The following is a 13,108-nucleotide window of genomic DNA, read 5'->3' as shown; positions in this document are numbered from 1 at the left end:
CTGTTCAGTTCCCCCGTTGTATTTAGAGACAGATTTCTGTTCACTTCTCTAGAATTTTGAGATCTGCTACTGGTCTTTATTATAACGAGGAGGGTGGGATGTGCAGACACTCACAGCTGTGGATACCCCGTTGTACCCGGCAACGTGGTGGGGAGGGACGGGTCCCACACTGAAGAGGTTGCAGTTTAAGTGGGTCAGTGAGGATGGTGGCATCAATGAGGATGAGGTTTGCCCAAGGTCATCGAGCAGGACGGTGGTGGAACTTGTGGTAGAAAAATGCTGAGCGGGTCTTTATATTTATAGCTGGCAGGTTAGGGCTGTGGGGAGCTCCGTGGTGGAGTTTAGTGGCTGGGCAGAATGCAGCTACCTTTGCAAAAGCTGGTCTCTGGAGAGGGAGGCTGCAAGGTGCGTGTGCAGGAGACCACAGGAAAGGAGTCTGTTGGATTTAGACTCCTGACTTTTTTTTTTTTTCTGGTTTGTTTGGGTTTTTTGTGTTTTCAAGCTCTGGATTTAAGCTCTGTTTATAAAATGTTTCCATTGTTCAATGTCTTAAGGCTGTTAGATTTTATTATTATAATTTTCAAACTGCTGTGTCACCTAACTCATCAGCCTTCAGCATACACCCTTCCCTCCTTCTCCTCGCCACCCCTGCAAGAGCATTTGTACAGAACAAAGGCTTGCTTTTAAAAACGGCATGATATTTTGCCACCTTTGTGAAAACCTGTCACAACAATATCTAATTTTGCATGAGACAGAATTTCAAATCAAGCCTCAAGAAAAGGAAGCTGTTCTTCTGCTAATGCGCAAATGTCACTTTCCGCAGCGGTAGAAGGAGTAACCCACCTAGCAGCGTTTCGGAGAGAAGGAAATCTAATTCCTCTTCTCTTCCCTCTGCCCAGGTCTGACCTTCTCAAGAAGACCCCCAGCAAACACCGCCTTGCTGAGATCTTGCGATCTGAATATTCCAGTGGGATAGACACTGGGGTATCCAAGGTCAAGAAGAAGAAAAAACAGAGAAAACCTGGCAGCCAGCAGATTCCAACGTAAGCCGGGACCTTCCAGTCACTGGCTGCAAAAGCTGCTTGAGTGCCTCAGCTGGGGGTCGGGGTGACCTGCCAGATCCGCTGAGGAGTGTTTCAGTTTATCAGGCGAACACAGCAGGGACCTTGGGGATCTTGGCCTCCCCCACCTTGTTCCATAGCTCCAAATGGAACTGAATCCAGGCATGTCCTGTTGCACTGCTGCAATTTCATGTGGCCTCCTGAAGATGCACCGCGTTTCTAAGGTGGTTTTTGCAAGAGGAATAAAAGAGGTTAAATACGGTTTTCAGAGAAGTGTGATGTCTATATAACATGAGAGAAGCTTACTCAGCACAGGAGATGCTTTCTCGTTTAAAAGGCCTGTAGAAACACTCCACAACCTGTTTTCTTGCTTATTTTTAACCAGGTAAACAGTAGTGGCAGGGGAGGTGTTCCAGGAGCATGTTTAAGAGGAGAGGGGAGGCTGCCCTTTCCCCTGTCGTTATTCAGGGACACTTCTGCTCCCGTCTCAGGTAACGCAGCCACATTGCTGCCACCTTCTCCTGTCCTTTGTATGCTGGGGTCTGTCCCTGGACACTGACCGTTAATCAGATATTGTCACCTGCAAGGAGTCTCCCTGACTTCAGTGCAAGTGGTGGGATTTGTGGAGAGCTCCTCGCTGTAATGACACGTGGTCCCTTTGGGGCAGAGCTCATGGGCACGAAACTTCATGTCAAAACTCCCAAGTTTGGGAACAAACGTTGTCACTGTGGGAAGGAGCCAGCGTGGAATCCAGCAGTCTCCAACCTTCTTGCCTGCAGCGCATTGTCATACCTAATTACACAGCGCAGCGCATGTGTGAAATGTCTCGCCTCTCTGAACGTTAAAGCCTTTGCAGACTCTTGCTAACGCTCACCAGCAGTAACCCTGGCTTTCGGGGTGCTCTCTGGTTTGGACCTTATTTTGAGTATGTCCCAAGCTAATGGATTTTGCTTCTTGGTTTTCCCATTTGCCTTTTTTCTCATTCTTCCTTCTCATCAGAGAATGGGGACTGCTGAGAAAAGGGATGCAGTATGGCCCCAAACGTGCCTTGGCACTCGCTCACCGCTGCCCAGCGTGTGAAATGGAGCCCGAGCTCTGGTGGGCTCCGTGACACAGCTCTGCTCCAAGCTGGTGTGGCGCGGGGCTGCGTGGGGGAGAGTGGGCGATCCCTGCGGGAGCTGCGGGGAGCACCCACTGCCCTCTGCCCCGCTGCGCTGATTCCAGCACCCTGTAACGCCAGCGCCAAGCAGCGCACGTCTGAAAACAGCACAAACCCCCCCCAAAGCGCAGCTTGCTGCTGCCGGCGTGTGTCTTCCTCGAGGACAGAGAGGAGGAGGAGCAGCCCTCCCATGACCCGAGCTGGCGTGTTCTTTAATGCAGGACCAGAAAGTGCTCAAATCCAGTGGCAATTTCAGGTGCCAGAATGGAAAAAGTACTGAAAAAGGAGTATAACCAGATGAAAATGATACCCGCTCTGTGAATGCAGAATTGAGGGCACTGTCTCTGGGCTATCGTGAGTCATACTAAGGACTGTAGGAGGGAAGCAATCAGCCCAAAAGTATGTAATTTCTGAAGTGAATGTAACTTTTGAGAACCAGAATTTTTTTTTTCCTCCCGGGCAATTGCCAAACATGTTGATTTTACGGCAATACTTTTTTGAACACTTCAGAAATATGTTAAAAAGGCTCCAGCGTAAAATTAATTGCAGAGTGAAAGAAGTTACCAGCATTTATTAGATGAAGATAAAAATAACGAAGCCCACCTGATTTTGTTTGAGTACTGTTTGGAAGAGCAATCAGGTTTAAGGGAGATGTCAACTTAAACAGAAAAGAAACCCCTGAGGATGAAAATGACTCAGAGTGGCGCAGAGAGCGTGAGTTTGGGAGGAACTGAGCTTGTGCATGAGGCGAAAATACATGACCTTCTCCTGGCTGGCTGTCACGTATGAATTAATAGGGACTATTGGCAAATGCATAATAGTAGGAATGAGGGCCAAGAGCACATCAGTGAGAGACGTCAGGAAATCTCATTGCTGTCTGTATTAACTGGGCATGTAACGTTACAAACTGTTATGATGAATAATCTGATTTAAAAAAGAATAGGATGCCTTTTTCTTTGAGCTTCACCACCTTTTAGCGGGTAGTGCTGGATTACTTCTGTGATTAGGGAAAGGAAGAGGAGGAGATCATTAAACAAGAAGGAAAAAGCGTTAAAAGAAATGCACGCGCACCTGAAGCTAAGCCACATTTGCTCTTAATAAACTTGAAGGCCGACGTGCAAAATGTGCATTGTAGCTGGGTCAGCAGGAACCAAATTCTGCCCTTATTTACACTTCGGCAGCTCTAGATTGGAGCTGAGCTGGCTTTATCCTTGTGCATCACTCAAATCACGAAGAACCTCGTAGGTCTGGAGTTATTTTGTACTCAAAGCATCTCTTCGTCAAGGCAGGGCGGGGTGCAGCACTTGCCATGGAGCTGGGGTGGCCGAGCTGCAGAGCTCCGTCGGCGGCAGCAGCAATGGGATGTTGTGGGTGTGGAGGCTCCCAGGTCCTCTGAGCACCCAAACGCTGGAGGAGCTGCTGGGGGTCCCCTGGCACAGTCCTGGCATGGAGCAGGCAGACGTCACCCTGAACTGCTCCTGAATTTGGCCCTTCCTGCCCTGAGGTGCGTGGTGGGGCTCTTGGCTGGGTGGGAGCTGCCTGGGATCAGCTCTTGGCAGCGTTCGGTGAAACGGCAGCTTGGATTGACTGCACCGGCGCTGGCTTCGGTCGGGTTTGCTTTCTTGTCTTAGTTGTGGTGAAGGGTAGGGGCCTTGCTGCGCTGCAGCTGGAGGTTTCTGCGTTTGGGCTGGAAATAATGGCACTACGGAGCTTTATATAAAGCTGCCTGTGAGTCAGAGCTGGACCCAGCTTGGATTTGCCTTCCTTGCTGCTCCTCCGCTCCCTGCTCTCGTGCCTGGAGCCTGGCCTCTCCCGGAAGATGCTCTTGTGCCTTTCTTGTGCTCTCTTCTGGCTCCGTGTCCCTCACCAGGGATGGGAGCCCATGTCCTCCTCTGCAGCTGATACATCTGGAGTTTACACTTCAAGGCTTTGGGACAGGAAAAAGGATGGACCCTTAGTGCAAGGGTCACAGCTGAACAGCGGCTTTTGAGGTCTAGGTCGAACACAAGCCGCCTTCAGCACCGGTACCCCACCACTGAGAAGCACCCAGGACTAAGCAGGGTGGAAAGCAACAGAACTTCCCTGTTTACAACAATTTACTTTCTCCATGAGCCTGGGGGAGGACAGCAAAAGCACCGGTTGTTCTGTGCTTTCCATTCTGGCGTGATTTCGGTGTTCAGATGAAACCATAAGATATCTCAGCTAGAAACAATTCTGCTGAGTTCATGGAATTTGTGTGTTGGCATGTTCAGAGGAGCAGCTTCGTTCTTTGTCTGTTCCCGGCGTGGTGGTCCTGGTTAAAGCTGTGTCGGGAGGGGAGGAAGGTGGCCCTCAAGCTGGGTGAAAGCCCAGAAGGGGCTCGAGAGCCAGGACTGTGTTTGGTCCTGGCAAACCCACTGCATTTGCTGGTTCGTGTCTTGGATCTGGAGCCTGGGTCTGTCGGAGTCTCTGCACCCCAGGAGAAATCAGTGGAGCAGAAATGGTGCAATACTCCAAGGGTTTCCTGAATGGGGCTGGTGCTCCTTCTCAACCGTGCCATTTTTACCACTTGAGCTGATTTCGACCCAGCACAGCCTGTCCCACCCCTGTGGACCTACCAGGATCATGCCCACCTGGCACCAGCCTCTGGAAATGAGCAGGGTTTCCAGCCTCGCGTGGGGCTGCTGTAGGAGCAGGACCAGCGCTGGTGGGTTCTGCTGTTGGGCAGCGGGGTCCGCTCTCAGTCCCCGCGCACGAGCCGGAGATGAGGCTGCTCCTTCAGCACCTTTTGAGGCTGCCCAGATCCTCCCACACAAGATGCCGTTCATCTGGCAAGCGCAGTGCCCTCCAACCAGAGCCTACAGCGTGTGGTGCCTTCTCTAAACTGATTTATTTTGAAGCTTGCCTTCTTTGAGATCTCCCTGGAGGAGATGGCTCCAGCCCTCGCTTCCCCTCTGCTCTCCTGCCTTCCCAGCCAGAGCCGGGGCACGGCCATTCTCCCTTCCCGGAGCGGAGGTTTCCTCAGGGCTCTGCCCCGCTCGCAGCTCCCGTCCCTGTACCCCAAACTGGACCCTGTCACTGGGCGACGGCGCTGGCTCAGACCCGCTCTTACAGGGGAGTTTTCCAGCTTCTTCCAGATGTGAAATGGCAAATTTAAATATTGCAATTACAAACGTGTAACGAGGCCTTGTTCTTCATTAATGTAAGAGGAGGAATCTGCTACGGCTACAAGGACAATTAAATATTAGAGAATGTCTTTGATTCCCATTCCTGCTGTGTAAATGGGAGGAAGGTTGCTGTGTGCTCCTTGCCTTTGCGCTCACCAAATGAAAAGCACACCCACTGCAAGTTGTCCTTTGATAGATTTTTAATATGATTTTAAAGAGTTTTGTTTGGCCTCATTCTTATTCAATGAGATTAATTTAAAGCACTTATCCCCTGGGTTTAAGTCAATCCATGTAGGATTTGGGACGGGGGTTTGTTGCCCGGGGAGGGGGGTTGTTTGCAGGCCTCTCTGAAAGACTCCTTTCCCACTTCATTAACCCCGATCTGGGAGCGACCCCCCCCTTCCTCCTCCTCCTCCTCGCCCAAGCCGAGGGATTTACCAAACTCCCCCATTCACATGCAAAGAAACAGCCCCGTCCACAAAGGCCGGGGGCTCTGGCCCCCAGGCGTGGCCCTGCATTTGGCCGGGCCGACAATCGGCGGGGCTGGGGGTGCCGGGGCGAAGCTCCCGGGGGGGGGGGGGGGGGGGGGCGGGGAGCCGGGACCCGGCCCCGGGGGAGCGGGGGGGTCTTCAGGGCCGGGGCTGGACGGTGGGTGCTGGGTGGGGGGAGGGCTCCGCAGGCGGCGGGGAGGGGGGGGTCGGCGGAGCGCCGGGAGCCCCGAGCCCGCAGCCCATCTGTCGGCTGCCGGAGCCGGCGGGCCGCTGCCCGGCTGTCCCGGGGAGCAGCTGCCGGGCCCGCGGCCGCGGCCAGCGCAGCGGCGCTTTTCCAGGGTGGAAACAATCCATTTTCCAAAGCGGTCATTTAAAGCACTTTAGGCAATTATACACTTAAGATTAGCGTTAATAATTCACCAGCGCCGCGGCTAACACCGCCCCGGCCCCCCCCCAGCCGCCCCCAGCCCCGCATGCCGGCACTGGGGCCGGGCCCGGAGGGGGGACACCGGGCCCCGGAGGGGGGGTGTCTCTGTGATGGGAGGTGGGAAAACTGCTCTTTGCTTTTCCCTTTCCCTCGGCGGCGGCTGATCCGCCCGAGCAAACAAGCAGGAGGGGAAGAAAGGGCCGGCGGAGGCGAGACCCGTTTGTTTGTAAAGAAGAAGTTTTATTTCCACATTTAAAAAAGGGGGGGGGAGCGGGAGAGGTGCCCCGACACCCTCCCCCCCCGCCCCGGCCGGGCCGGCCCCGGGATACAGACTGACAAGAATCACTTACACAAATACGCCCTCAGGGTTCACAAATAAATAATTCATATACATTTTGCGCACCGTATTTACATTTCGCCGCTTTTTGTGGCTGTTTTGTGTTTTGTTTTTTTAGTTACGGACGTCCCAAAGTCTCGCTGCGGCGGGCGGGGACCAGCGGCCCCGAACCTCCCCCCCCTTCCCCCTCCCAGGGTCGGGCACCGGGGGCGGCGGGGACGGGGGCTCCCCGGAGCCGTCCGTGGCAGGGGTGGCTCGGCCCCCCCCCGGCAGTTCCTGGGGAGGGGGCGGAGAGGCAAAGCCCCCCCACCCCCGAGCCGTCGGCTCTCCGTCCTGCCGACCCTGCCCTCGCTTCTTCCGTTCCTTATATATATTTAAAAAAAAGGAGGGGGGAGGTCTCATTTATATATATATATATATATATTTGGGGATGAGCGGGAGTCTGTCACTTGCTCGCTGCCCCAGAGGTGGGGAGACCCCTCCAGCCCCCCGACCCGGAGCAGAGCGGTGGGGGGGGCTGCCCGGGGAACCGGGGCTCACCGGGGCTGCGCGGCCCGGGGCAGGACGCCGGGCAGGGGGGGCAGGGGCGGGGGGGGCTCGCTGCCGCCCTGCAGTCCGTGGATGAGGATGCGGGGCACCAGGGGTCTCTGGAGGGCGGGGGGCGGCGCGCTGGGTCCGCGGTACAGGTAGAGAGCGGCGCCGGGGTCCAGGTTGGAGACCAGGCTCTGCGGGTAGAAGTAGGGCGAGGGGAACATCCTCTGCAGGGCGGAGTAGTTGCCAGCCTCGGCCAGCAGCTCCAGGCCCACCGCCGTCTGCCTTTTCCACTTGGTCCTGGGGGGGGGACACACACACGACACAAGTCGAGAGAGGCGGTCAGGGAGGGAGGGGGGCTCCTAAAGCCGCGCTCGGGCTCTGCGTACCCCGCTCTCCCCTTTCTCCCTGCGCATCCCCTCACCCGCCGCTGGCTCCCGGGCCCCCCCCCGCTGTACGTGGGGGTGGGACGGGGGAATCGGCCCAGTTCGAGGGGGGCGTAGACCCCATTAACGGGGAGAGGGGTTTTATCTCCGGGCTGTCCCCGCCGCGGCAGCCCGGCGTGGGCGCCCAAGGAGCCTCCGCGGAGACACCGGAGCCGCAGACCCGGCTGGGACCCCGCGGCGGGGTGAAAACCCCCGCGATATGAATCGCGACCAAACATCGCAGTCCCTTTCCTGGGGTGGAAATTCCAGCCCGCAGGAAACGCGTGTGACATCTCGCGTGTGACACGGGGGATCCTCCGTCCCGCAGCCCCGCCGCTGACCGGGGCTCCGGGACCCCCTCCCCGGGCCGGGGCTGCCGGGGCCGGGGCGGCTGCGGGGGTCCCGCGTGTGGGAACACGCGTGGGGCAGCGGCCCGGGGCATTCGTTTGCGGCATATTTATGTATGTATATTTTTATATATGCATATATACTCGCTTATAGGTGTGTGTATATACAGGTGTGCGTGTGTCGGGGCTCACGGAGAAGCCCCGGGATCTCGCCCACGGGCCGGGCTGGCCGGGGAGCGGGGCTGGGGGCAGCGGCCCGGCTCCGGGAATCCTTGCGGGAGGGATTCGGGGGGGGAGGGGGTGGTGAGTGCACAGCCCCCGCCGCCCCTAAACTCCCCGAACCCCCCCGACGTGTTGAAAAGTCGCGGATCTTTGCGGGCGGGGATGGAAATGAGGGGGGGGGAGGTTAAAGGCTGGGGGGAGCGAGGGGACGGGGGGTGGACGGGGGGCTGCAGTCGGGGGTCCCTCGCTTCGGGGCAGTGGCAGTGGTGGGGGCTGGGGGTGTCCGGATAAATCCGTTGAAGCCATCACAATTCTCCAGCCCTTTTACAGATTTGTCGCTGAAGCGCTAAACCTATTTCCACCAGTAAATTATTCATCATAATAATAATTGTGTAATTACTGTAAAGGGTGTTAATTATTGATGCCCAAAGCAGTAATTGGTATCTATTATTAATGGGACAATGTGTTATGCTGTTGTGTTTAGCTGGAAACCCCGGTCTTGCCTCCCCGGCTTTCTGGGGCTGGGGGCACGGATTCCCCCCCCCCCTCCCCGCTCCCCAAACCTGCCCTGCTCCGGCTTCCCTCTCCTCACCCCTAATTTGGGGTAACAGGGCAAGGGCAGTCCCGGGGCGGGGGGGGGAAACAACCACATCTTTCCTGCTGCCAGGAGGGGGACGGGGTGGCTGCGGGGTGCAAAAGCCCTGCCCGGTCTGGGGGTGCGGAGCCGGGGAGAGGGGCAGGACGGGACCCCCGGCGCTGAGGGCAGGAGGGAACGGTGTATTTTTACCTTCTGTTCTGGTACCACGTTTTCACCTGGGTGTCGGTGAGGTTGAGGGAGGCGGCCAGCTCCATCCTGTCCTGCACGCTCAGGTATTTTTGCCTCTCGAAGCTGCGCTCCAGCTGGGCCAGCTGATGGTCGGTGAAGGCGGTGCGGGCTTTGCGCGGCTTTTTCAGCCTCACCGGGGGGCTGTCCCGGGAGCTGGAGATTTCTCGGTCCCCTTCTTCTTTCACTGAGCCGGGAGGGAGGAAGAGAGGCCGGGTCAGGGCAGGAATGGAAGGGAAATAACCTCCGAGGAGGGGGGCAACCCGCCGCGGCCCTGAGCCGGAGGAGAAGGGCTCAGGCACAGGGTCGGGCTCACGGAGGATTTGCTCTACAACCCCGTAAATTTTAACCCCGGCTGCCCACGGGGGATTCAGGGGTTCCCCCAGCCCGGCCCGGCCCTTCCCCCTCCCCAGGGCCTGGGAGCGGGGCCGGAGCGCCGGGCTGGGCTGCGGGGACCCCCGGCCCCTCCCGCACCCCTCACTCCCCACGGGGCAGGACCCTGCTCCGGGCTGAGTCCCCCAAACCCGACAGCTTGCTCGATGCTTGGATAGATTTTCCTTTCGTTTTTCTCTCTTTTTTTTTTTCCTTTTTATTTTTTTTTTTAAACCCAAAACAAAACTAACCCCAAATGAAAATCGTGAGCCCGCGTTGTCGGAGGGGAAAGCGGCCGGGGTGCCGCTGGGTCTCCCCCGCTGCCGAGCAGCCTCCGTCCTCCCGGGGCTGCCGCCGGGGCAGTGGGCAAACCCCCCCTCGCCGGGGCACACAACGAAATACCGGGCAAGGGGCTCACACAACGAAATACCGGGGAAGGGGCACGGCCTTGCCGAGGGATTTGTCTTAAAAAACGCCGAACGCGACGGGCCGCTCCTCAGCGCGGTCGGTCCCTACGCACCGGCGGAGCGACGCGGGGATTTACGCCGCGAAACGTTCGTAGGCGACGGGAAAATATCCGAGCAGAAGGATTAAAAAAAAAAAAAGGAAAAAAAAATAATAAATCTGTATTTGTGCTCGCCTTCCCCACCCTCCTGGAGGAGACGAAGTAGCGAAAAGGCTCGGTTGATACAAATCGGCGGCGTTTGGGTTGGGTTTTTTCTTTTTTAAGGGGTTTTATGTTAAATTTGCTGGTGGCGGGGGTTAGCGGGGACAGGGCTGCAGCCGAACGCGGGCTGACTCCTCTTTGTAGGAAGACAATAATCCGGTTAATTGAGCCACCGGGGAGAGAAACCCTTCAACCAGAAACGCCGGCCCTGGCCGAGCAGGCAGAGCCCGGGCCGGGGACGAGCCAGAAGACGGGGAGACCCGGCCCCGGTCCCCAGGAAGAGGAGCATCCTCTGTGCCCGGGAAAAGGAGCAGTTCCGGCCCCGGTGCCCGGGAAGAGCCGGCTCCGGACCGGGCAAGGCGGCCGGGGGTGGTCCCAGCCCCGCTCCCTCCCGGGAAAGGCCCGAAAGTTTTTGCCGAGTTTTTCCGCCGAGAAAAGCCGGGGCCGGGCTCCCGCAGCCCGGGGAAGGCAAATCCCCCCTCCATCTCCCCGAACCCCCGGGATCATCCTCGGCTCCCGGGAAGTTCCCGCTCGCCGAGGGGCTGCGCTGGCTTCGGCGGCTTCCCGGGTTATTCCTGGCTTGGGGAAAAAAGGGGGAAAATAAATGTAAAAAAAATATATGTTGCGGGTTTTTCGGCGTGTTGGCGTGGGCCAAATCCTGCCGCAGACCCCGCCGCGGGTCAGGGCCGGCCCCGCAGCCCCTTTGCGGGGAAAACCCGCTGCGTTTTGCCCCGGGAAAGGCGATTTCCAAAGCAGCGAAAAAGGATCGCTCTGGGAGCGGGGACCCGCACCCGCTGCCCCAGTGCAGCCGCGATTTTACCCTCATCTAGGCGGGGGTTTTAGCTGCGTTTCCCTCCTCATTTAAGCTGTGTTTTTCCCCCCGTTTGAGATGTGTTTTTCCCCCTTTTAAGCGGCGTTTCCCCCTCGCCGACTTAAGCAGTGTTTTTCCCCCGAATTAAGGGAGGTTTCTTCCCCTCGTTGAAGCGGTGTTTTCACCGTGGCCGTGGCTGCCCCGGGGAGGGGGGGGGGCAGGAGAGGAGCCGTGCTCGGCGTGGGTGACGACCCCCACCCACCCCCGGCCCCCGCAGCCCGGGGCCGGCTGGCTTAGGGGAGTGCGGGGACCCCGCGTTCCTTCTCCTCCTCCCTCGCTTCTTTCGAGTCTCGGCGGTTTGGGAGAAGGGGAGAAAAGCTGAAGGAATTCGGGGGGGTGTGGGTGGGGGTGTAGGACGCGAAAACAAAAAAGCCAAGGTGGGAATCGTGGATGTTTTCGATCCAGGCCCTGCAAAACGGCGGGGCCGAGCCCAGCCTTCCCCCCGGGTCGCCTCCAGCCCCGGCGCCCACCCGGGGCTCCGTCCTTCGCTCGGAGCCAGAATCCCCCCGCGACCCCCGGGTTCTCCCGCCGCCTTTGGAGGCTCTTTCGGGGGAATATTTTTTTCCTCCACGAACCAGATTTCGGCGCGGCTGCTCCGGGCGGGCCCAGGGTGCGTTGGTAGCTCGGCTGGGGCTCGGCCCGTACCCCCTTTTCCTGCCCCCCCCCCCCCAAATCCAGGGGCCCCGTAGGTGCCATCGCCCTCCCTTTCGCTCCCCCAGCCGGGTACCCTCGCCTTCCCCCCGCAAACACCCGGCAAACAATTATCCCGGGTGAAAGTTTTTGCGGGGGTGATGGGCACTGGGAATAACCTGCGCCGGGGGGACGAAGACCGACCCCAGCCCCCCTGTGCTGTTCCCGTGCGCCCCCCACCCCGCCTCGACTGCCTCCGGGGGAGGCGGGGAAGGGGCTGCGAGGGGCCCGGGAGGCCGAAGCCCCCGGCCCGGGGCGAGGAGCCGCCGCATCCAGCCCAGACCCCCGCCGGCCCCCGGATGCGGCCCGGGGCTCCCCGCCCGCCGCCTTCGTTTTTAAACCATCTCCAAAATAATAGTAGAAATAACACAAACCGAATCAGACTCCGCCGACTTTCTTGTTCGTTTCTCACCGGAGCAGGGGAAATACCCGGCAAATACGTGATTATTTTAATCATTTTATTATAGTTTTCGGGGTTTTTTTTCTTTTTTTTTTTTTTTTTCCCCCCCTTTCCTCCAGGCAGAAATCCGCCCTCAGCTCTCCTCTCCCCTTTCCCCGCGGGTAGGAACGAAACAGCCGCATCCTCCCGGCGGAGAACAGCCCGGCGGATCTCCCCCAACCCCTTCCCGCGGGCCGAGCCCCACCGAGCCCTGAACCCCCAAGTTTTCCCAGGTTGATGCCCACCCCGCGGGCATTTCGGGGGCGACCATTGCCCCCCCCCCCCCCCCCCCCCATCCCGGGCTGCGCCGGAGCCGTCTCGGCAGCGAGCTCCCGGCGCAGCGGGAGGCTTCGTGTCCAGGCCGCCCTGCAGAGCCCGACGGGGTGAGCGACTCTTACCTTTGTACTCCGAATCCGAGGAGGAGCTGCTGGTGTTTTTTTCCATTTTCTCCCTAAAATCCTCGCCGGGTTTGGTGGGGATCCTGCCCGCTGGCTCCTGCCCCCCGTGAGGTCCATTGGTGCTGGAGTAAGGAGCGCAGGCGGCCAGGGGCTTGCAGTCGGCCAGGATGTCCCTGATGAGGAAGGAGGAGGTGACGGTCCGGGACTGGGAGGGAGCCGAGACCTGTCCCGGCTGGAGATGCGCGTCCAGGCCCGGGCGCGGCCCCGCCGCCTCCAGGCACTCGCGGCCCGGCGAGCGGGGCGAGGGGCACCCGCTGCTGCCCTCGGAGCGGGGGCTCAGCTCCAGCGGGGACCGGCCATCGCCCACCAGCGGGTCCCCCTTGGGCACGGCCGGGCTGCCGGCTCGGTGGGAGAGGATGGAGTCGATCCCGAAGCCGGTGGAGCCCTCCATGGCCCCCGCGAGGTGCCGGCGCTCACACGGGCATTGGCGGGGAGGGCGCGGCGGAAGCGGTTTGATAATGATAATTAACAATAACAATAACAACAACAAAAAAAAGGCAAAAGAAAACAACACGAAAAAAAAAGGTAAAATTAAAAAAAGAGCAAAGTTCAGCCTGGGATCCGGGCAACAATCGCTACAGGGCTCTCCGAGGCGCCGGGCGCTAGATCCAGGGCTGCTCCGTCTTCAGCATCGCGCCCAGC

General features: G+C 58.6%; 2 protein-coding genes across 2 annotated transcripts in view; one reads left to right on the top strand and one right to left on the bottom strand.

The window, feature by feature from the left end:
* DDX31 (DEAD-box helicase 31) overlaps nucleotides 1-1,334 on the top strand; it is a 50,819-nt gene extending 49,485 nt beyond the window's left edge. Inside the window, 1 exon segment of the mRNA XM_075439047.1 lies at nucleotides 900-1,334. Within this exon segment, the coding sequence (XP_075295162.1) occupies nucleotides 900-1,047 (148 nt within the window). The 3' untranslated portion in view covers nucleotides 1,048-1,334.
* A 5,823-nt stretch (nucleotides 1,335-7,157) lies between these two features.
* On the bottom strand, nucleotides 7,158-12,857 carry BARHL1 (BarH like homeobox 1). The gene is made up of 3 exons (XM_075439671.1): nucleotides 12,407-12,857; nucleotides 8,934-9,156; nucleotides 7,158-7,452 (listed from the first exon to the last, which is right to left on the bottom strand). The coding sequence occupies exons 1-3, from the start codon at nucleotides 12,855-12,857 to the stop codon at nucleotides 7,158-7,160; spliced, it is 969 nt and encodes a 322-aa protein (XP_075295786.1).
* Nucleotides 12,858-13,108: the final 251 nt, after the last annotated feature.

Source organism: Opisthocomus hoazin, chromosome 19 (assembly GCF_030867145.1).
Source record: "Opisthocomus hoazin isolate bOpiHoa1 chromosome 19, bOpiHoa1.hap1, whole genome shotgun sequence".
In the NCBI taxonomy this organism is placed as follows: domain Eukaryota; kingdom Metazoa; phylum Chordata; class Aves; order Opisthocomiformes; family Opisthocomidae; genus Opisthocomus; species Opisthocomus hoazin.
Note: the sequence above shows the minus strand (reverse complement) of the source record. Positions and strands in the feature narration are given on the sequence as shown.